The 24,602-nt window shown below is 38.4% G+C and overlaps 1 protein-coding gene across 5 annotated transcripts in view; it reads left to right on the top strand.

Moving 5' to 3' along the window:
- GADL1 (glutamate decarboxylase like 1) overlaps positions 1–24,602 on the top strand; it is a 113,540-nt gene that overhangs the window by 44,224 nt on the left and 44,714 nt on the right. For all 5 annotated transcript variants that reach the window (XM_068935494.1, XM_068935493.1, XM_068935490.1 and 2 more), the window contains 6 exons: positions 5,292–5,371; positions 5,483–5,537; positions 8,916–9,032; positions 15,187–15,251; positions 15,538–15,619; positions 22,089–22,288. In XM_068935494.1, coding sequence (XP_068791595.1) covers positions 5,292–5,371; positions 5,483–5,537; positions 8,916–9,032; positions 15,187–15,251; positions 15,538–15,619; positions 22,089–22,288 — 599 coding nt within the window. The remainder of the gene's footprint in view (positions 1–5,291; positions 5,372–5,482; positions 5,538–8,915; positions 9,033–15,186; positions 15,252–15,537; positions 15,620–22,088; positions 22,289–24,602) is intronic.

Raw genomic sequence — 24,602 nt, 5'->3', positions numbered from 1 at the left:
TTTTTGAATAAAATCTATCCAAACTACCTGTGGGAAATAGGTATGTTCGTGTATTTCTTCTCAAGTTAATCTTTTTGGAGACTCTTTTCTTTCACCTGTCCCTCCAACTTTAAGAGTTTGATTGGATTAGCCCAGAGAGGTTATTACTTCAGACTCCACTATCTGAAAGTCCCAATGGAGTTCAGGACCTTATTGTACTAGGAAGTATATATTTACTAATGTAATCTTAGCTTTTAAATTTATGCCCTAAACAGTTTGCTGTGTAAATGGAAGACAGGGTTATTCTGGTGGGGCCTGAGGGATATAAGCACTGCATGAGTTGTCTAAGACAGTACATGCATTTTTGGAACTGAATCCTGATGTGCTAAATAAAGTGAACTTTTTTCAGGTAAAATGTTTAGTTTTTTTCTTTCTGAAAATTGTGTATATTTAAGGATATGACAGTTCATGTTTAATCCATCACATCATATTTTTTTCCCCTTAGCTTTTTTAAAGATGAAATAAAGTTGAAACATTTTACTTCAATGCTTTTGAAATGAAGAACATATATTTTTCATCATGAAGTAATAATACTTGATTTCACTGCAAGATTTAACTAAAAAGTACACTTACAGCAAAACAACCAACCAATTTCAGGACAAATGAAACTTTATTTGACTCCCAGAATGAGTTTATTCTGGTATCTTTGTTTTGCCAGAAAGACCAAAACCATAAAATGTAGAATTAACCAGGAAAAATAAGTCAATAATTGTAAGGGTAATGCTCTTGATCTGCGATATTTTGCTTGACTTGCAAAACCATGTTGTCCTTGGTATTCGGTAATCATTTGCTGTATAGCTGCCCCTTCTAGTATGTAGCTACGTATTCATATTGTCTAGGAGCTCTAGTGTTTCCTCCCAGTTATGAGGAAGGGGATGTGCATCTTCATGAATCCTTATTTTAGATCCACTTGTACTGAGTCCAAATTATGCTACCTTTTGGAAGTTGGTTTAGTTCAGCTATGCTTTATTGAGAATATATTTTAAAAACAGCCTGCAGTAAAAATAAGCATGTAAGTTCTCTTGTCACACTGTCTTCACTTATTTGTTTTTAACTGAGGCTTTTATTTGGCATTTTGCATTTCTTTGTACTGAAGAATTAGCTGGAGGACAGAGACCTGCTTTGCACTGGACAGGCAAACAGTAAAAAACTGTCCTGAAAAAGTTTCATCCCATGTTTAGTTTCAAAGTAGATAAGACAAACAGTGTTTGCATGGAGAAGCCATGATGTTAAAATCATCTGAGAGCATTGATAAGAAGGAATCAAAACACTGGCTGCTCAAGGACCTCATCTCATTTTAGGGCTTGGTTTCCACACAGGGTTCCATGTGAAATTACTTTTGCTTTGAGTTGCTAGATCCCAAAATTTCAGTCTGGTATTTGACATAGTACTGATTCTTCTTCTGCAAGAGGTGTTGTCTTGCTGTAAGGCGGAGGAATGTATAGGCTGGTCAGTGACTTAACTTTGTGATCTGGCGCCGTTTTTAGTATGTTCTTGGGTAACACAAAGGTGGACACAATCCTGTGCAATGTGCTCTTGGTGACCTGCATGAGCGAGGTGGTTGGACTAGATCTCCAGAGGCCCCCTCCAGCCTCAACCATTCTGTGATTCTGTGTATGTTTAATGTGACTGACCCAAGCTCCTTGCATATTCTGGTTTGGCCTTCAACAAGAAAAGGCTCCTTGTTCCTGCAATAATGAAATTATAAGAAATTGTAAGCGGTGTCCTAATCTAATGCAAGTAAAATGTTTTAGCTACTTAAAATTACAGTGATATGCAGTGAAAATGTTATGCTTCTACTCAGTAGTTCCCTTGCTGGACCATTCCCCCATGATTCCTCTTGAGATAGTGGCAATAGTAGTAGAGAAATTATGCTCTGCTTTCCTGAGGCATGATTAGTGTTTCTGTAACATCTGAATACAGATGTAGTTGTAGATGTCAGCCTGCCTTGTTATCACCTTTGGCTATGTGTGAGTCCAATTTGAACTTTATTCTGACCCAAGAATGTATTGCACTGATCTGAAAAGTAGGACTTGCTCGATTTGATATAACTGGGAGTGAAGAGGATGTGTAAACAGTCGAATGGTACATGGCTGCTGCTGAGCAGTTTTTCAGATGTGAAGAAACTAAATTCCTCCCCAGTGCAACTTGATCATGAAAATAACAAAGTAGAAGATGACAATATTAAGTTGCCCTTGTCCCCACTGAAATTACAACAGGCAAAAGCGAGTAACAAACAATCTTATGATAATATAATTGCTCTTTGCAATCAGGTTTCTAGGAAACTTTTCAAAATCAAGAAAACTTATCTTTTATTTTAATGAGCACAGGGGCAGATTACCTTGTCCTTGCAAGGCTGTTAGGGAAAAGAAAACTGTCCAACTATAGTTAATACTATACTACAGTAGCACACCTTAAAAACACTGTTTCAGTTTAAAGACATTCACTTTTCACTGCAAATGGCTACAGATTTTAATGTGTCCAAACAAGCAAGCCCCCAGAATACATGGAATGAGTAACTTGGCCTCTTAGTGTTAAGAATTATTACTTAAAATTATTTATATAATGCAAACAATATTTTTTCTCAGAATATTTTTCTTCCTTTTGGAAAGGGAACTATGAACAAGTGAATTAGTTAAAACTTTGAGTGGAGCTGCTGTATGTTCTCAGGTATATTTTTGCTTAAAATGGTGCCCTGTAATTTAGTATAACAGAACTTCCATTAATGATAGCAAAAAAGAGGAAATTCTTGTGTGTTTTCAATAAAATTGAAAGAGTACCTTTTTCATCAGAGTAGGCATGCTATAAGTCTATGTTGTAGTACAACTCTTGTCCCTTTTCTGTCCCACTGAAGACTTGCAATTTTTTTCAAGGGGAGCAAATGTACTCATAAAGGCAAGAAATAATGTATCTTACAACCTGTTTTGTTTTGTTATTCCATTTATTCCTCCTCTTCCCTCTGCTTTTTGGTATCATTTCTTAAATGCTCAATTTTTTGCAAGTCTACTGCTTCTGAATTTGGAGTAATCTGATTATTCAGTGTAATATCTTTCATCTGAACCTAATGGACAGAAATCAGTCCTAGAGGTTCCTTGTATTTTGAATTGTTCACAAATCAGTGGAAACTCTTTCCAAACTTCTGAGCAACACACAACCACTCTACAAACAATATTGCAACTTATTGATGTAATTTGTTGTAATGTAAGTCTAATTATTCATCTATACCTATTATTATTCTTGTAACAGTCTGAATGAATGAGTCCTAAAGGCTTTGTGAATGTGTCGTGTTAGAATATTAAGCATTCTTAAGACTACCTGATACTATCGAGTAGTATCTTTGTATGCGTTTATTTAAAAAGTTGGTGATGGTGGGGAAAACGCTTTTGTCAGAAAAGCCCTTTGAGATGATCCAGCTCATCAAAATAAGTATGACAGGTTTGAATACCTGTAATATATTCATACTCACACATTAAACTGTTGTACATTTTTCATAATTATATTCCTCATAACTGCATTTGTGTGAACTCTCTGGAAGAAAATGGATTTAATTAACCACCTGGCTTCACCTCCTGTATGAAAAGAAACAATGCTAGACATCTTCACGGTTGCTGGAATACGAATTATTTTAACTCTTCAGTAATGTGAAAAAAACAGGTTGTATTTTTGGAAAGAGCAATGATAACTCAGGCTTGGAAGAGCTTGATTCTGCAGAGAACTGTGTAGTCTTGTGAGATGCTGAACGGTCTCAAAACTGACTCCATTGCATTTGGCATTCTGTAGGTTGTTCATGGTGGCTTTAACATGTAAAAATGAATCCAGGTTAAGATAGTTATTGTATCTTGAATTCCCAGGCTAGTCTTAAAGGTGGATTAATGTGTGTGAGATCAAGATACTCCTATTCTGGAATAAGACAAGATATTCTTATTCTAGAATAAGAATATCCCAAAATTAAGGGGCAGATCCTAACTTAAAAAGGTGAATGTTAGAAGTATGCTAAGATAGAAGACCTTGAATATTTTTTAACAGAAAAAAAGTTATACAGAGTACTGAATGGACATGTGGACTGCAGTCTTAGTAAACACCCATTTTTAACGTCCCTTTGAGCAAACAAAGTGGCCTCTATACTTTTCCACCCACTTGGCACGCTTCTTCCGCTAATGCCCTTTATTCAATGCAGTGAGAAGTGGGTTGTGTGATGTGTGTAATTATCCAATGATATTTCTGTGATCAGAGCTAACTAAAATTCTTTACTGAAGTAATAACTATTTTCTGGAAAATGCAGGCTGGTCTAAGCTGGAACTTTTTGCAAAAACAGGATTGACTTAAAGCATTTAAAAGAGATGCTACTAAGTCTGATCTCAAGTCTACTTGCTTTCATAGTGGCTTCTAAGATCCAAATTCCTGTGAGCAACCTTGGTATCTAAACAGCAAGATTTTCAGGTCCTTTTGCAGAGGTAGTAGTCTGAGAGCTTTGGAGCTTCCAACTGTACTGCCTTTAAAGTTTTGAGGCGTGAGGCTTGGGACTTGAGCTCCTTGATCCATATGAGCAGAGCTGCTGGATCAGACCAAGGGTTGGTTTAGCATAGTGTCCTGTCTCAGACAGTGGCCAACAGCTAATGTTTACAGAAAGCGTGTATAAAAATTGCTAATATAAAGTGGCAGAGGCTTTGGATGTATCATTAGATATACTCTAGTTAGGGTATTTTCCAGGAAGTGGTGCTTATGGACTTTCAGAGCTAGAGGTTACGGCCAGGCTGTTGAGTTTAGTAACCTTTGGACCTTTCCTCTTGTGCATTTGCCTAATTTTTATTCTCATTGGTATTTCTAACTCAGTTCTATTAAAGCGCTTCCTGTAATGCAATATTTCAATTTTGAAACAGTTAAAAATTCTTTCCAAATGGCACTTCAGAATTTCTGTTTTTTGTTCTAATCAGAATGAACTTAAATATTGCTTTGGAATAGAGCTTTCTATTTTTAAAGCCTGTATTTTAAATATGGTGCTATGGTCCACACTTTTTTTTTTTCTCCCTCAATTTTCCTTGCTCTTTACTAAGTGTCGTTAATTGTTAGCTATAGGATAGATATCTTGTTGCTACACAGCGTTGTCAATTTTCTTTTTGTATTAAAATATACTATTTTTCTGACTTATCTATATTTTAAGTTAATTTTGATGTCACTATATCCTATGCTAAAGATCTTCTTTCTTTTTAATTACGTGCTCACTTTCTTTTTCATGTCTTTTCCATTTACAGTGTCATTACTCCATGAAGAAGGCAGCCTCTTTCCTGGGTATTGGTACAGAAAACATTTACTTCATCAAAACAGATGAAAGGTAAGGAAGCAAAAGCTATAGCTGAGGTCTTAGCATTTTAAAATGTAGTAGTGCTGTACATGAACAACCTATTTGAATGTAACTGAAAAGTTTTAAATCTGTGTCCTTTAGAGGTAAGATGATACCTGAGGAACTGGAGAAACAAGTTCAACGGGCCAGGAAAGAGGTGAGAGGGGGAGAAAGAGCATGAAGGAGAGAGGAGGAGTGCATGGAGGCTGTGTGCTTGTTTGTGTGGAAGGAAGGAAAACTAAGAATGAGTGAAAGCTTAAAAATAGGGCAGTTAATGTACCAATATTTTTATTAGAGAGTGCAATGTGCTTGCCACAAAGTTGTGGAAGAAGCCAAGACTCTCAGATGTTATGCTCTTCGGGGAGTAAAATGCCGCAAGGTGTTTGCTACTAGCAAGTCCTGAAGTATTTAGCTCACTTCTGTATCTAGTATTTCTTTTGCCCTTAATCCTTTTTCAAATGGATGCAGTATCTGTTTTCCCTTTAAAAGGAAATGGAAATTGTAGGTTTTACAGTTACTACAGCAGTCATTGCTCTATCCTCTGCAGTGAGCAAGAGCTATAAGATGTGACTTAGTCTCTAGTATGCACAATAGTTCTATAAATGCTAAATTTGGTCCTATTTAGTGCTGTAACAGAGTGCAGAAATTCTCTTCTGTGCCTTTCTTCCCACAGGGACTTTGTCAACCAGAAAGTCAAGGGGCAGTGTTTGGAAACGTACTGATGCGTGTATTTGAACAACTGTAATATACATTCTCACAATCTGTTAGCTAGCAATTATTACAGTTGACATAATTTATGCTAGAGAGCTTGGGGGATTGAATGTGGCTGAGGCACAGAAGACCTTTTTTGAGTAGATCACCTTATCTCTTACTGCTCCTGTCGGTGCATCAGAGCAGTATCGGGTCAGAGCACAGTCCTTAGACCCTGATCTGGCAATACCAAGCAGCTAATGCAATGTCCGTGGTGTGGACAATGCCTTTGATACCCTACCATTGTTGCTGATAGAGAAGGCAAGGCAATGCTATGTCTTGCACTGCCATGACCCAAATAGCTTTTGCTAAGGCCTGTGTTAGATGTATCTTCTGCCCATCAGCCATCTCCCCTTTGAGTTTCATGCTAGGTAGAATAACTACTAATACACGATGGGCGCAATTATCTGGCAAACTCTTTTGTTTGCCCCTTTTTGTACCTTTGCGTTATCAGTGAAAAACAGCATGTACTTCAGTCATTTTCAGCAAGCTAGGGTGGGAAAAAGGGACTGAAATACGTTGAGTGAAAGAAAGTAGGCTAACAGGGGAACAAGCTCTTTGCTCTTGCAAAAACAAAAGTTTTATTTCTTGGTCTGAAACTTGGAGGTTATTTTAAAAAAATCTGGCATTTATAATCTTAAACAAAACAAAAAAGTCAACCTCAGTGCAGTGCTCTGCAATTTAAAAACAAATGTTCTATGTTTAAAATGCTCTTGCTCACAGAATTCTTACTTTTGAGAAACACTATTTCACTTGCCTTTAAGCAGAAGTTACAGGCATATGGAAAGGTTTTCATTTCATCAAAGCTTCTGTAAGTGCATCTGTCCTTGGTAAACTGCTAACTTTATGGACAGACACTTCAGTGAATTTCAGCAAATATTCTAATGACTGTTAGACAACAGAGGATGTATTCTGTAGTGGTAGAACATAGATTATCATGAACTATAAATATCAAGAGTCTTAGGCCTCTTTTTAGAGGATTTAGTCAAGAAAACTTATTTAACTATAATGGTAAGCAGAATAAAAAAATAATTCCCTTCTTTGGGGAAAAATATAATGGTAACAGTAATCATCTTTTAAATTTGTAGAAATCCTGGGTTTATTCCCTTAATTAGTCATGTTACGTGCTGGCTGCTGAGGGAGCTTCGTCTTTGTGATATAGCTGCGGGAGCAAATTGGTGCGTTAAACACACCGGATATCTTTGCCTCACTTGCAGGAGTGTTTTGCACTTGAGCTTCAGGCTGTTTTGCAAGAGTTTGATTGACTTTTGTTCTAGTTTGTACTAAGAATGAATGACCAAGAAGGGAATTACAGGCTGATAATTATTGTGGAAATATGAGACTCATTTAAATGTATTCCAAGGCTACTTTTCACTGCTTTAGCAATTTGTAAAGGAATCTTAAAATTCATGTAAATCTTGTTTATGCACCCTTCTAACAGTCCTCTGCACTGTTAAAGAAGTATAAAACTGTCAGGGTGTAAATGTGAATCAAGCGTATGCGTCCCTGCAGTAGATGTGGCAGTACTTTTTTTTTTTTTTTTGAATTTCACCTGAAGTTAAACTACCTTTCCAAAATGACCTGCATATAGAGTTGGATCTTCAGCTGGTGCCCAGATTGAGTGAAACTGCACTGTATTACATCAGCATAGAGACTTGCATCATGTGAGAGGTTTAATAAACTCCAGGGATCCCAGATTATACAATTCAAAAGCAACTTGAATGCCTATTCAGTAGCTTTATTGTCATGCTGTGGGCCAGGTGCTGAAACATGCAGGGGAGTTATTTCAGCATGTATTTACCAGCAAATGAAACTACACAGTCATTTCTGGGGCAGACCCTCAGTTTCATGAAGTTGCTACAAACTCTGCTGATTCTTTTACAATTTCTCCTCCTAAATAGGCATAGGCATATACATTCACGATGGTAGGTGCCAGTGAGTGCGCTTGACCCTATCTGCTATGGTAGTTGCACTGCTGGCATTAGTGAAATGGCAAAGCGATGAGCAAAGTTATTGAAACCAAGATGGGTGGCTTGTGATGGCTGTCTGAGGCTGCAAGCCTGACAAAAGCTTCCTCATCCTGCCGTTATAATCTTAAAGCTCTCTGAGATTTACAGCTGTCTCCCTGCTAATGTTAAGCTACCACTTACAGCCCTTCCTATTTTTTCAGAAAGGGGGAAGAGTAAGAGAATAGCACTTTGCTGTAGACCAGGCATTGGGATCAGGTAGCGATGACTGTCCCAGCTGTAGTATATGCTGGGACATGCAAATCATGTCCCCCAACAAGGGGACAAGGTTCCTCTTCATTAAGCAGATAAAGAATATAGGCATTGTAGAGGTAATGAAGGTGGGATCCTGAGCAGGATGATTTATTTCCTTGCATGAGTAGCCTGCTGGCTGAACTAAGAGCTTTATTTGTATTAGGGAGAATGGCCGCAAATGGGTAGTAAGATTTAAAAAGATTGAGCAATGAAAATCAGTGTATGAGGAGAAATGTCAAATATCCAACACACTTTCATCTTGACAAAACTAGCATCTATATCAGAACAATCTGAAGCTGGTGAAGTCTGCCCTGTGGTAGTGTTAGCTGGAAAGGCTTTTCCTATAAGAGTCAGCACTTTTAAACACAGTGCCTCCCACGTGAGGTTCTTGCTGCTGAGAAACTAAAGTGGAGATTGTCACATCTCTGTCCTACTTTCCTAGACCTTGTTACACTTTAACTCTCCAAATACATTAGAGGAAAAGAGTGGTGCAAATGACAGTTCTGTTTTGAATCTTTTTGCAGGGGTCAGCACCGTTTCTCGTCTGTGCTACAGCAGGCACAACAGTGCTGGGAGCATTTGATCCTCTGGATGAAATAGCCAATATCTGTGAAAAGCACGGCCTCTGGCTTCATGTTGATGTGAGTTTGTATACTGTGTAGTTTGTTTAGCATTGCTTTCGTATAATTGCCATTTTTCTTTTACTATTGATGTTTCTATATAGTAGTAAGTTGGGCCTTAACTTTTTGCATGGAGAACAGATGCATTCTGATTCCTCTCTGTTCCATGTGCTGAAAACCAGCAAATAACTTGGCTATGACATGCTGCCAATGTTATTTTGTTATTGTCTCGTTATATTTCAAAACGCTTTTAAAATCAATTCCTTTTTTCTTCTTGCTGCTGCCCAAAAACCACATCAAGGATGGTTATATACAAATATAGCCTCGAATATTTTCCACATCTTATTGGGGAATGGATACATTAGAATTGTGGTATATGGTTCATATGGGTTAAAATAAAGGTATATCTCAGACTTAGCCATCCATAAATTATTCTATTTCATAATTCCAGATTTGAATCTCCTGTAGTTCCCCTTAAGTTCTCCTAAATTGCTCCAATTTTTTTCTTCTCTCATTTCCTTATAGTTCTAGTTTTAGGTATTAAATTCCATTCAGGAACCTCTTTAGAATAATTATTGAGCCCTTGTTATTACCTGGAAGACTTAGCTGAAATTTTTTTTCTAAAATTAGGTCTTGTAAACTGGATTCTCTTTGTAATGAAGATAACAAAAGAATGCCTTGACTAAAGTCCGTGGAATTGAACCTGGATTTATACAGATAGAGCAATAAGAGAATTTGGAGCGGCATTAATGGAGATTTTTAGGTCTGCTTTAAATTTTTGAAGGGTTTATTTAATGTTGATTATTTAAAGAAAATGACATAGACGATGTGCATTTCAAATAGAAATGTCTTACAGACATTAATGAATAAAGTCTCTATATGCAAGTCAAAAGTTTTCTTATTGACTTGGAGGAAAAGCTACAGAATTCAGCCGTAGTGTTTAAAGTGTCTGTAAAGCCTCCTGATGGATGTGTGCGGGTTAGAATGGCCTAGCAGACCTTTCAGCAAAAGTGCAGCATTCATATTAGATGCTAGTCTCTTGCATGTCTGCTTATAGTCAGTGGGAACGTGAGTGCCTTCAGAGTCTGTGTTAGATCTTAGGTAAGTTGAATAGACGCAGCTGGAGCATATCTCCAGTGGTTGTGGGAGGACAACGAGTAGTCTCCTAACCTACTTGCTGTAGCTGAATAACTAAAAATAGAGGGGCTGAGCCTGGGCCGTATGCTGAGCAGTAGGCAGTTGCTAGTGTTCTGCATAGTTAGCTTGTTCAATTTCAGCCTTGTGTTAAGCTAAGATACTCACTGTTACTCACTGTCTTGAAAATAATTTTCTGTTTTAACAGTGACTGTAGCTGTCAGATGTTAATTGATTCCCAGTTTCCCATAAATTGGATAGTCTGTGGTCTAGAAGACCAATTTTTCTATTAAAATGTGATTCATGTTATGAACCTCTCAAAGAATTCTTAACCTGGGATAATTCTTGGGAGTTTTACTGGTATTTTTGCTTCTTTCTTTTCACTCTGTAGGAAGAGTTGAGTGGATGGTTGTTTCTTTTTTTGTTGAAAGCGTCTCACAAGTTTTTATATGGGAATAGGGTATGGGAAGGAGACTGAAAGCTTTCACTGCCATTTTTGAACAACATCAGGTGTGCAGGTATATACAAACCTATGGTAAAATGGGCAGACTGTAATTCATGTGATCTTTTGCACTCACAGCACCACTGGAAATAGATTTACTAGAATGATATGTGAAAAGGTACAGTGAGCCCAAGCATCTGCCATTCAGAAGTAGTGTGCAAGAAACAATGAAGTATTGTTGGAGTTTTTTTTGTTTGTTTTTTAAGCATCCTGTCTCCCTCTAGCCTGATAGAGGAGAAAATAATATTTCAAAGCTTTGAGGATCTGCATTCCTTTGAAAGGAAGCCAGGAGTCCTTTCTGGCTTCATGCTGAATGACTTACACATTGTGCAGTCTGATTTATAGCAAGTGAGTACTGCTTTTTTGGTCTGTTGTAACTTTGAAGGAAAAAAATGCAGTACAATTTACAAAAAATTTACAAACAGGGAAAATTCTGTCTAATTTATGACTTTCTTGTATCATTGATGTAAATCAGGATTATCTACTGCAAATGGTCTCAAGAGCTGTTTGTAAGGATGTTTTATATGAGTGTCAGTGGAATTATTTCCAGTTTTACAGTGATGTAGCAAATTTCAGAATATTTTCCATTGCCAAAACCTGATATATTTGCTTTAGGGAGACTCCTCATTAAGTCTGAAACAATAAAGTTCATGATCCTTAGGAAGGGCAAAAGGGAGAACATCAACATAAAATCAGTGGGCTTTGAGAAGATAAACTCAGAAGCAGCAGATAAGTTTCTGTGTGGAGACCAACCTAGAGGGGGAAAAAAGTTAAGAAAAATCATTTTAAGTAGAAAATATCAATGGAATAAGCCCAAGCTATCTCAGCAGTCAAGCCATTCAACAGTCAGGACCATATGCAGGGACCGTAACCAGGCTCTTTTTGTGCACATTACCGTAATCATCACACATTCCTGTTGGTTATTGTATCCTGTCATACATCTGTAATGCCTTTCTTGTTCTGCATCGTCAATATGCACTCGAACTCCAGCAATTGCATATGTCATATTGTGTTCATGTAGCTTTAAATACCCTGTATGGGTATTTCCTCCCTGCTGGCCCTTTATGACACTTTTTCCACATGGCTAGACAAGAACAGAAAATCTGATTTGACCTATTAGCCTGGGCTTACGTAGTAGGTTTAATCACACTGCAAACACTGTCATTCATATCATTCAGCTGTAAACAGTTTGTTACATATGAAATACAGTCATTTTCTCACACCTGGTTACCAATTACATTGCAGTAGGGCACAGCTGATAACGTTAATCTTCATGTGTTTTGAGCTACCCAGCCTAGCTGTCAGCTGGATTTTTTTTTCATTAACAAAATGCATCAATCCAGACTGATGCACCTACCTTCCTTCTCTAGCCTCATGCATGGAGGAGAAGCAGTTAACTTTACTGTGTCTTGGGAGTCTCTTGGGAAATTCTCATCAGAAGGCCAGGGAAGCACTGCCAAATGGCAACTGTGATAGTGAATGAAAACCTGTCTGGAAAATCATACTCAGAGTAGTTATCAGTGGTTCACTGTTGAAAGAGGAGTATATGTTGAGCAGGATTCCACAAAGGTCTATCTTGGTTTAGATTCTATCCAGTGTTTTCAATAAGAACTTGGATGAAAGAGTATGCCTATTAAATTTGAAGATGACGTGAAGATGACATGAAGCTACAGGAGACAGTGGGAGGATAGGATTAGAAATCAAAGGGGTCTTGACAATTTGGAGAAAAGATTGAAAAAAATAGGCTGCAGTTCAATAAGGATAGTGCTCTAGGTTTAAGCTGTAATAATCAGCTGCACAAACACAGGCTGGGGAATTTTGGCTAGCTAGATCTGCAGAAAAAGGTTGAGGGGTTGTAACGTATCATGTTAGCAGTTTTAAGCATTTGCAAAGAAGGGTAAACATCTTACAGAATAAAGAAGGTAACTAATTAATTAATTCCTTCTACTTTTAGCTCCATCTGCTTTATCAAGACAGTGTCCAAATAAAAACCTACCTTTCAAGAAGGTTAAGGACCTCCAAGAGAAAGACTAGAGCAGAGCAGTGAGAATAAATAGAACCATGTCTAGAAATCGTGACTAATGAGGAAAGACTGAAAGTACTGAAGTTCTTTAGACTAGAAAAGACAAAGAGACAACATACAATAGTCTATAGATACTTAAAAAGCTGCTGCAAAGAGACAGGGAATAATCTATTTCCTGTGACCACTGCAGTTATTACAAGAGATAATGTTTAGGACTGACATCTTAAATCTGTAGGGTTGGTATTGTTAAACATGAGTGAAATGACCAAGTTGTGCAGCCTCCATCATCAGAGGTCTTACAAACAGGCTAAGCCAGTGAGTCCCGGTGTTCTTAGGTGCCTTTTCATTTTTGTTCGTCCTCAGCCTTGGGTCCTTAAGGACTTGGTCTGTTCCCTGGGGAAAGAAGCATGGAGTGCAAATTCATCTGTTAGTACTGTGGATCAAGGGAGGACAGAACGATGGTGGAGGTGCCTGGACCAGCAGTACTATCGTTCCTCTCTTCCAGATGCCCAGCAGTGTTTTTTAAAGGAAGGCGGAAGGCAGTGCCAGTAGTGCTGTGAGGGCAGTGATTGTTGATGTCTTTGTACCTTATCTTTTACTTTGATGCTAATCCCAAGCTGGTCGCATTTGTTGCGAATCTCCGCAATAGACAAGCGCCTGTTGGAAATGAGATGGGTATGGTTGATGCTGCCTTTGGGAGTGGCACACTGATGAGATGACCTCCTGAGGGTCTTTCTAGTTCTGTTGTTCTGTGGCAGTGTGAAAACGTCAACCTTTTCTAATACTGACATTGTACTTTGGGGTGCCCCTTTTTTTTAAAAAAAAAAGGATTTGTTGTATCACGGTGGGTTGCTTATGAATTGTGAAAAGCAGGAAATAACTTAGTGACTGTTATGACTTTCTTGAATTGTAGAACAAGAAGCACCACATCTGGCTATAGATAAGAAGGCTAGTTTGATTGTCCTCCCATAACATGGCTAAACTGGATAACTGGGGAAACCCAATTTCAAGTCATGCTCCTGCCACAGGCTAACTGTGCAGTTTGGGAGAAATATTTTCTACCTCAGATCCCGTCTGTAGAATGAGCAGTTCCTCTTTCCTTGCCAGGAGTGTTGTAAGCATGACAAAATAAAATATGATGGGATGCCTGTGTACTGCATTAATGAGAATTACATTAAGACAAGTCATTAACCCTTCATTTCCCTTGTGAGCCTGTACCATTCCAGTCTCCTAGAAATGGCTGATCTTAATGCCAATGTATGGCCTGCGAAGCAAATACCGGTGCTAAATTGATAGACCAGCTCTTGCAGCTGTTTCTTTGAAAACAAAAAAGTAAAAATCAAAAACCAACCAAACATGTTCTCAGAAATCTTCATCAGTGATTTCTTTATTACACCAAAATAAATACATTCTTTTAAAAATAAGCGGAGTCCTGGTGTTATGTGGACTGATAACTCCTGTGCCTCTGTGAGGAGGCTTGCTTATTTCACAGGGAATTTACTTAAGTAGATTCTGCCTGCGTGGACATTAGAAATCCTTTTTTAAAAAATATGTTTATAACAACTTATTGATGTAGTCTATGACATGTCAACTGTTTTTGTTGTTTTTCCTCTTGTGGACAAATGTTTTTGAGAACTGGAGATTCATTGCAGCTGGTGGGTAAAATCTGGGCCCTGCTGAATTCATGGATAAGAATCGCCTTATGTAACTTGAGTTGCCCAAAAAGTTAAACCTGTAATATACTCTTGTTATCTGGGCTTCTTTGGTAGCCCATGGAGAGAGACCGACATCTGCAAAAGGTGTTATTCAAATATAGGTATCTAGAATAGAGAAGATGACTCTTGAAAAGATGTTTCAGTGGAGAGCAACTGACTACAGAGAAGGCCTAAATGCCTTTTAGACCGCACACCTAGTTCTTGGGCAACCCAGGGTGGATGTGGTGAGTCTTGCTCCATTTCAGCCTCAACTGGATCGCTGACAGCAGAAAAGCTGCTGTTGCCTACATACTGACTTCACTTTTTATATCGAAATTACACGACATATTTGAACCTGGACTTTGAAACTAGCAGAGATTATCATTCTCTCCTCAGTTTCCTGCATGAATTTCTCAAAGGAAGCTGCTAGCATGAGAACGATTTGCAAAGTGGAGTTTTCTGCTCTCACTGCCTAGGTTAGGTTTAGTCTGTGGGAATGGAAGCGCCCCTGATTCAGTATCAGGAATGGGACTATGCAGAATCTCTTCAATTAATACCCTTGCTTTCTCGGGGAGGGCCACAGAGTTTGTGGCTCGCTCAATGGCACGCAGCACCAGCTCCTCTGTTAGGCATAGCTACAGGCAGCCATCTTTATTTCAGTGGGATTGTACTGATGATACTATAGATTTAGCCCACTGACTATGTAGTAAACTTATTTAAAATGGGATAAAACTTATTTCAAGTCATTCAATGAAGCCTTATGAAACAATGCAAAGAACTTTATACAAATAACATTGTCTTGTGTCTGTAATGTTCCAACAGGCATCTTGGGGTGGCTCAGCTTTGATATCGAAGAAGCATTGCAAGCTTCTTTATGGCATCCACAGGTAAGTCAGCTAAGTTAATGAGTACACTTACCAGGGACAGAGATGGAGGAAGCATAGTCCAATGTCCTCCAGGGGAGCTGCATTTTTGCAAATATATATTTTTTTTAATTGGAGAAACTTCTAAAGTTAGAGGCATGTGGAAAAAAAATTCAGACATCTGATATATCTGCTTGCAGTATGTTTGGTGTTTGGAGATTTTTGACTCTCTAGTACTGTTGATTACAGGTGCTGTTTCAGCTCCCCCTCCTGTGCTCCCCTTTTCCTCCTCCTTTTATAAATTTTATAGGGCTGATTCTGTTGCCTGGAATCCTCATAAGATGTTGATGGCAGGAATCCAGTGCTGTGCTCTTCTGGTGAAAGACAACTCTGTAAGTTCGCCTGTGTGGGGTTTGGTGGTGTGTTCTTTTATTTATTTATTTATTTTTTATTAATGCAGTAGAGTTTCATACTGTAATATGGTGGAGGATGAATAAGGGAGCAGAGCCAAACTGATCCAAGTTACTAAACTCACCGGTAGTCAAACTTTGCAGCTTGCGCCCCTGCTAATTTAACTTCTATGCATGATTTGCGTTCAGAATCGTGTTTTGTCGCCTGGAACTGCAGCACTTAAACACGAGGCTCATCAAGGTCCCAGAACAGTTGTCATCCATTGGGACTGCAGCAATCTGTCTTTTTTTTTTTTTTTTTTTTTTTTAAAGAATGCTATCTAGTCAAAGCTACACCATGTGTCTCCTTGCATGGGTGCACCAGAGTAGGAGAGGAGAGGGATAGGAGTCAGCACAAGAGGCTCGGTATGTGTCCTCTTACAGAGTATGGGGAGGAACAAGCCCTCTGTGCCATATTAATTTATTAACTTTCGGCTTTCACTGTAGCAATGCTGAGCCTTTTTCTTCTCACTCTGCTAGTTTTTCATCATCACCAGGGTTTTTTAGGCTTTCCAAAAGCCATGACTAATTACGAGATCTAGAAAGCAAATAGCAGAGCTCTGATTCTTAAGTGGCACAGAGTGAGATGAGTCTGTGATCTGAAAAAAGTATCCGCTTGCATCTGTGTGGAATTCTTCTCTGTTAATAAAGAAGCCAGTAAGAGGTTAATTATTTAAAGCACAGTACCAAACTCAGCGCTACTATAAGTCCATTGTGTACCATCAGGGATGAGTTTTAGTTTATGCTTTGTAAGTCATGAATGACTCAGAACATCACTGGGATATGGAGCCCCTGAAGTTTGCACCACTGTTTTGTGTCATTGGTTTGTAAGTCACTTTTCCAAATCTCTGTCAAAACAGCTGATAGTTTCTATTGAGCTCCTGGTGGTTAGCTGTTCATGTAACTCCTGGCGCGGAGGACTGAATAGCACAGATGTTAATCAGCTTTTTCTTGGAGCTGATCACTCCAAGTCATGGATGAGACAAGTCAGGACAACTAGGGAAAGTGGGTCACCTTGTTTCCTGAATTGCAGACTCCAAGAGTATCCGTGCATTGTTTTACCTTTACTCCAGGATGAAAAACAAGGGTGGTGGGGGGAAGTTACTGACTAAGGTGAATGTAATCTCTCAGTTACAGGCTTGGGAAGAATTCAGTGCTGTATTTTTAACTAATTAGGTCCAGTATATATATACAGTCCCAGCTAATGATTAGACTACTTAAACTGCATATTGCAAATTCTTCTTTAAGAAAGAGGAAAGAGACTGAGAGGAAAAAGATACTCCAGCTGCCTTGGCATTTAGAGTCACTTTACAAACAGTGCTGCAACTTCAGGGCTCTGACAGCCTTTCTGTATTCTCCTTCCGTGGCATGTAATGCCTAGCAGAGCAATCCTATTTCACCTCTAAATCACTGTGATGCAGTTTTGTGCCAGAAATACATATAAAGCTGAATCCTTGGCAACTGAGGAGTGAAAGCGCAGAGGTATTGCTGATTGTTAAAGTCAGATCTTGATGAACAGTGAGATATGTTTCAGAAAGCAGAAGACTCCTCTGCATGAGGAGGAGAGAACGTTTTACTGTTCAGTGTTTAATTCCTCACAAATGGTGTTTATGCATTTTGTGCAAGTGCTAGTGTAGACTTTATATGCAAACAGAAGCATGTGCAAATTTGGGTACTTTATTACCAGCTTTTTGAAAGTGCTGGAGTGTTATTTTTTAAGGAAAAAATCAGATGTGTATTTAAGACACTTTGACAGAAAGGCCTTGCTTTGCTTTGATCCCCTGCATACAAGATCTGGAGAAGGGAAGCTGGACCTAGTCTCCCATTTCTGATTAAAGAATGAAATGTATTTAAATATTTTCCCATCAGATTTTAAAAAAATTGATAAATTGCAGTGAAATGCTGATAAAAGAATATCTTCCAGCCTTAAAGACACAAAATTGAAATGGTTTCCAGAGGCAGTAGAGATGGAAATATGTTTGACCTTGTTAGAATGGAGAAGCATTTTCAGCAAAGGGAAAGGAGATTGGTTAAGCCTCTGTAAAAACTCAGATCAATGACAATAGTTCTTCAGTGCTTAAGTGCCTAAGAAATGTGCAGTTACCCTTCTTTTACAGCTATGCGCTGAATAGCTTTCAACCCTTCTGTAATAAAATCAGCTTTCTCAGAACACAGTTACATTGCTCTAGCGTGAACTGCAATGACTGTTTAAACACAAAACTAGATGGACAGATGAGCCAACATTCTCAAAAGTTTAGTGAGTGAACTTTGTTCTCAGGCATTCTTAAAATGCTATTAACCAGGTCTGAGTTGTCCATACTCCTTTAAGTCCATAAAGCTACTCCAACTTGTGCTTTCTAGAATCTATATAAACATGAGTATAATCACCATATAAATAGAGAACTAATGTTTATCACAAATATCAAAGTTCTGTGGCTTTTTAGGTCTTTAGTTATAGCACTAGGGTAGGTAATTAGCAAGCAGTTCTAGGTAATGAACAGAACTTTCACTTACTAGTTAAAAATAAAAACTAAAAGAATGTCGGTAATGAAGTCCCACATTAGTACAGAACATTATTGATTGAGATGATCATGGTAGATCTACAGTATAATTTCTTCCTCATCATTGTCAATATCACAAAGATATCTACTTCACTGATTTATTTCCAGACCAGCTGCAGGAAATAAAGTATTTGCCTTGCTTTCTGTTTGGGGTTAGTACAACTGAGAGCTCCTTCGCACCTCCTGAAGTGAATTGCCGGGATGGCCTTTTATAGCACACTGCTTTTCAGAAATTTTCAAGTATGCCATTGAAAAGACTGTCCTTATTGCTTCTGATGAAGCAAATCAGGAAGATGTTTGTCTTGGCGTGGGGGAGAACAGTTCATGTTTTTTTTTTTTTTTTAAAGAACAAACTGAAATTTACTTGTAACTAGCAATGGAAATGGAAAATGATGAAAAAGCTTGCTGTAGATAAGTGGGTGTTCAATGAGAAAAATCTGTTTGGAATTATGTACTGTAAGAAATTGGAGCTCTTATATATTGATTTCAATATCACTAATTCTTCATTTATTTGTCATTAGCAGCTAACAGCTACTAACAATAGACTTAAAGACAAAGGCTGTTTGAAACGTCATAGTGGAGCATGGTCTGTATGAAAATAGTTGCATTTTTCTGAAACTTTGAGTCATAGTAAAATGCAGAGCACTGCCATGAGCTTGTAAACAAGGTGTAGAAAGTGATAAAGGACGCTGAAGGAAGAATTTCAAATTTGTCAGATTTCCTAATGAAATGTTTGAAATTGTTCTGAACAGATGGAACAGCTTAGTTACTGTATGGAAGCCGTGGGGTTCTTTTGGGGACTGTGAATACTCAGTTAGAAAGCATACTTTCTTTTCCCAATTTTTTTCCACTTCGTTTAACTAGGAAAACTGAAACTTCTTTTTATGTCTTCACCGTTTTTGAATCTATTACTTCTGAGACAGTGGCTATCAAGGAGTAACTACTTTCTTGAACACAAAATTTACCTTGGATTTTCTTTCTTTGCCGTTATCTTCTCCTCCACCCCAACAGCCTACATTACGACTTTTCCTTTCCCTTCCTTCCCTTCTCCACCTCGCTCCCTGCATTGTGCTGGCATATTTCCTTTATATCTCACAAACCATGATGTTTCTTGTTGTGCGAGCCCTAGTGATGTGCTGGAGGATGTCTCTGTACTTGCCTCTGCAGGTTGACAGCAGGCAATATATTCAGCAGGATTTTTTTTGTATATTGTATTATTAGCAAGATAAGCAGATGGAAAAGGGGTTCTAGCCAGCATGTTGTGTCAGCTTTGGATGTACTGGAAGAGTAGGAGAGTACCCACCTCTTTGGAAACTTTATTACTATTATTTTTTTAAGAAAGGTCTTCCCTGGAATTTGAATTCAGTCAAGATATTTAACTGTGAATATTTGTTGGGTTTTAACTTGAGAGCATTCGTTTTTTGAACAATGAAGCTCTGCAGCTGCGCTGTGCTCTTGAATAAACTTCTAAGGCTTTTTGTAGTGTTATCACATGGTTTCTTGTGACAAAAAAAGGTATTTCCCTTAAGACAGACATGAGCAGAACTAATATCCTATGATGTCCTCTATTATGCGGTTACACTACATTCTAATAATGTAGAAGATAATTCCACACTGATCAGCCCTGCTGTATACTCACTGCAGAAACATTGTGCAAGATTTTAGTAAGAGACAAAGCAATTAACTTCAATTTATGGGTGTTGCTACCCCTTTTGCAAAAGACATGATATTCACCTGAAAGGAGGAGGTATGGAGATACAAATGAATATGATATAATGGCTTAACAAACAGATTCCTATTCCTGGTGTGCAGCCAGGAGAACAAAAAGCTATAGAAACAGGAAAAGCTGGATGCTTCAGTGTGTGTCGTTCCCCTCCCCCCCTGCCACTTTCATTTCTATTGTACTCTGGACTTTCTCACCACACTTTCCAGCTTTTTCAGAAAGAGATCCTACAAAAAAAGGGCCCAGCATTGGCTTTTCAGCTACTGCTACAGCGCGCTGCAGCAGCAGCACGTTATCATTCTGATTGCAGGGGGATGTCAGCCACTGCCCCTCTTTTTCCCAAGGTGTCACTCAAATTGTCTTTTTACAAGGCTGAATGTCCTGGCCCGGTGGCTGGAGAGTTCGGACAGAATTTGCTGCCCTTTCTGCAGATCAGGGATATTACAATTGGACTGTCAACCGCCTGCAGAAGTTGTGAAGAAGCCTTCTTCACTGTTTTTGTTTTTCTCCTTTTGTCCTCTACCAATAGGCGTAGAGTACTTTTTGTTTGTTTGTTATTGATGGAGAGGTTGAAGAGTGAGGGAGATTTTATTCTGTATATGCCAGTGGTTAACTTGTGTCATTTTTGCGTTCTTTGGTTTTCTTTGTCTTTTTTCCTCTTTATTTTATTGCCAGTTCTGAAGTTATCAGTAGTGTATTGTAATGCAGATTAAAACCTGTACCCGCTCTTTATGGATGTGTTCAAGAGTGGTGTTAGGTGCTATCTGCCATTTCAAAATCAAACTTGCAGCAGATGCAGAGAAATCAATAAAATATGAAATGGTCTTTCAGATGGTTCAAATTGAAGAATGGAGTTAAATTAAAAAATGAATTGTGCTCTTTGAGATACTGTTTAGCAACTTATCATGCTGTCCACTTATGTTGCTTGGACTACTCGGCACAGAAGACTCCTTGCCACTTAACCACACATTTGCAAATCTGCATCTGATGTTGTAGCCATGTTGTTTAGGCCATCTGAATTGTTATTCCAGTATTATCTTATACATTTTTTCCTCACTAATTTTTAACAGCACTGACAAATCCACAAATCTTCCTGTCTCCCAGGCTCCTCATAGGGCCATCCTCATCTCTGCTCTTGTAACCTCCTTTTTGCCAGACTTTCTCTCTACTTTATAGTATTAGAGTATACTTCAGTATTTCATTCTTCAGCCAGTGGCCAGTCTTATGCCTCTCTTCCTCCCCTGCACCCTACCTCTAAACCTGCAACAGCCTCCCTGCTTTCTGCCTTCTAGCTTTGTTCTTCACTGAAACATGCCACTGTACTCGCTTCTTTTTGTTTGTTTTCTGCTGCTCATCTCTGCCCAGACAGTCTTCTGAGAGTTGGAGCCTACAAATTGCTGAATAAAAATAATTTCATTAACAAACCAGAGTTAGGGTACACTACAGTACTTTTTCTAAGGCTTATTTTCAAATATTAAAAACTGTCAGAACTTTGAAAGAAAACAAAAATTGGGGTTATACTAATAATCTCCTTGTGTTTCCAGTGAATTAGTCAGATAACCTATGCTAAATCTTCAAAGGCTGTCTTTTCTGGTAAGAGTAAACACTTACTTTTGGGGTGAAATCTTCCCTGCCTTCAACCAATTGGGTATATATATGTAAAGACCTTTGTCAGATGAAAGAAAGCATGGATGCAGCTATTTGTAGCTACCATGTAGGCAGCTCCTTGGAGCCTGTTCTTCCAGCTTATAAACAGTAGCAGTGGAAGTAGGTTCCTCTTCTCCCTCTTTCCCACCCATTTTATCTCTTCAGACAACTGTTTCTGCGGTACCTACTCCCATGCCTCCTTGAGATCCGAGTCATAATTCTTTTTCAACCTACAACTCTAGTGACATTTTGAAGTAAATCTGGGGTTCGTTGCGGTCAGTGCTAAAACCTTGCTGACTGCATTGCATCCGGGTTCATCCAGGGTTCTTAAGCAACGCCATAAGCATTGAATAGTTTTTTGCACACCTGGTTGTGTTTTACCAAACAATTGGTACACAGGGGAAAAATGCTTTGGCTTGTGAAGATGAGAAGGTTTGAAAATGCATATCAGCCATCTCAGCCTTTATTGTGTTTCTCATAGGGCCTCCTGAAGAAGTGTTACTCTGCCAAGGCAGCATACCTGTTTCAGCAGGACAAGTTCTACGATGTCAGCTATGACACAGGTGACAAGTCCATTCAGTGCAGCAGACGCCCAGATGCATTCAAATTCTGGCTGATGTGGAAGGCATTGGGAACCACAGGCCTTGAGGAAAGAGTAAACAGGGCACTGGCCTTAGCTAGGTACCTTCTTGCAATTTTGAATGTGTCTATTCTGTTTAATGTGACTATCTGAAATGTGGACAGTGGAGATATTTCTTATCTTGGGACAGACCAAATTGTTACTTTTTTTTTCTTTTGCTTCTACACTATGAAAGAAGAAACCAGTTAGCAAAAGCAATAATAGCGTTATCAAATCTGCTATAATCATTAATAGTAATCCTTATTTGTAGCAATAGGCATAAATACTAGTACAAAATGAAGACTGAATTAGGCCATCAATCCTTATTATGTTTAACATTTATGTTACCTGGAACAGAAATAGGATAGTGGTGACCAATACTCCCTTTTCTGTTTCATAACTATGTGTTCTAGCATTAACGTAGAAGCAGCTCTACGTGCCAGATTCTGAGCCGCATCTAGCAAGAAGTGAATTTGTCATTCCTCTGCCCGCTTCATTCCTCATGGTGGAGGAAACACAGAAAGCCAATGTTTTGGGAAAATTCCTAGAAGGCCCCCAGGGTAGCCAGAGTGGCCTCACATCTGCTCTGTTAACGTTAGCATGTAGTAGAAGTGCATGAAGGGATAAGGAGATTGTTTTGAGGCACTATTGCTTTTTATTTTTTTCCTCAAATTTTTTTTAAATTCTTAGTGCTTACAATATAGTCAGTTACTGGCTAAGGCACTTTTCTGGTCTTTCCCTCCCCACTATTCCTTTTTTTTTTTAAATTTTACTAAGATTTTGGTCTTGCAGCACTGAGTTTCACAAGTAACTTCTGCTAAATTCTTGCTAGAGGCTGTTTCCAAAGTGATGGTGATGGGTTGGATGATCTTCTGGGTAGAAACTTCCTTAGAAAAGTTGTTTTGTCTTCTGATAGAAGAAGTAATGTTGAAATAAGATAATGGACCATTAAAAATAATTTGCTTAAACTATCTTGTTTATTTAGAATTTATTCAACATGTACCGTAATAAATCTTGACCCATGCCTGGAGTAGCTACACACTACTGTAATTCAAGTCATTAATATTTAAAAACAGTCACCCATACCCTATTACCATTTTGTTTTTGATATGAACTGCTAACCTGAAAAGAGCAGTAACTGAATGTTTACTCTGGTGAAAACTAAGGGGATAGTCTCACTTTCAAAGAGTCAGTTAAAGAAAAGGTTTTTAGGACATCCATGACCTAAAACCAATGTGGGTTAGAAAGGAATAAAGAAAAAAAAGCAAAACCAGAAAAGCCGAAATGAGCTGTAGCTTGTTCTCTCTTATTTCTTCAAAGCCGCTCATTATGTGGCTGGTTAAGTGTTCCTAAAAGTCTTCTGGGTAAATAACACCTGTTTTCTTTCCAGAGCATTGTACTGTTTGGTGTCTATACAGAGTATGCAATTCGTTTCACTATCGGTAGGAGAATTCAGCCATATCAAGGTCACTAGTCAAGGTCATTTGAGAGTATAGTGATTAATAACCTTTCTGGGACTGATATTTCCTTTGAATGTTAGGATTAGCTGGTAGCATTTTATAGGAAGTAACTATGTTGTCTTTCTCTTTTTCTGTCCTTTGAGAAGCAAATTAATTCTCAGTCATTATCTGATGTATATTCCTCACAGTAGCTGCTTTTCTATCTTGAGTTTGCATGGGCACAGGCACTGAGAGATCAGGTTCACTGGGCACTATGCCAGGTTTCTTAACTACTTAACAGCTGTGCAGCTCTTCTCCTGATCTGTTACAGTAGGTTTTACTTTGTTGCAGAGATAGTATTTCACTGTTCCTGAGCTAACCTGGATTGTTTCTGGAACTAGTCCACTGACTTTACAACTTGCTCTCAAGAATTTTTTCTGTGATCAGGCAGAGTTGCAAAGGTCTTAAGGTAATTGCGGTTGTGTACTACTTTTGTATTAACATTGCTTATTTGCTATTCCATTAACTTATTCTTATTTTAGAAGTGAATCACATTTTCAGAATATTAGGTTAGATTAGATAGCTCAGGTATACTGTGATCCTATCTGTTTGGAAAGGCTTATTTTTAAACTACCTTCAGGAGAGCATTCTGCTAATTACTTTGGAAAATTTATATATATATTATATTTATGTATATATATATTTTTTCCTTGATGCAAGGAAGTTGCTTTATGAAGTGGTCTAAAAAGAAAATAGGAGTAAACTGCTTTTAGAGTATAACTACATCCACCAGTTTTTCCACCTGATTCCTCTTATGATGATGCCCACTCTTAACACAGACACCTGTCTACACTCATTACAGATCCCCACCCCTCATTTTCTGCAAGCCTCAATCATTGCAAATGCTACTACTTCTTTCCTCTAGTCCTTACACAGC

The sequence above is a fragment of the Struthio camelus genome, chromosome 2 (genome assembly GCF_040807025.1).
Source record: "Struthio camelus isolate bStrCam1 chromosome 2, bStrCam1.hap1, whole genome shotgun sequence".
Taxonomy (NCBI): domain Eukaryota; kingdom Metazoa; phylum Chordata; class Aves; order Struthioniformes; family Struthionidae; genus Struthio; species Struthio camelus.
Note: the sequence above shows the minus strand (reverse complement) of the source record. Positions and strands in the feature narration are given on the sequence as shown.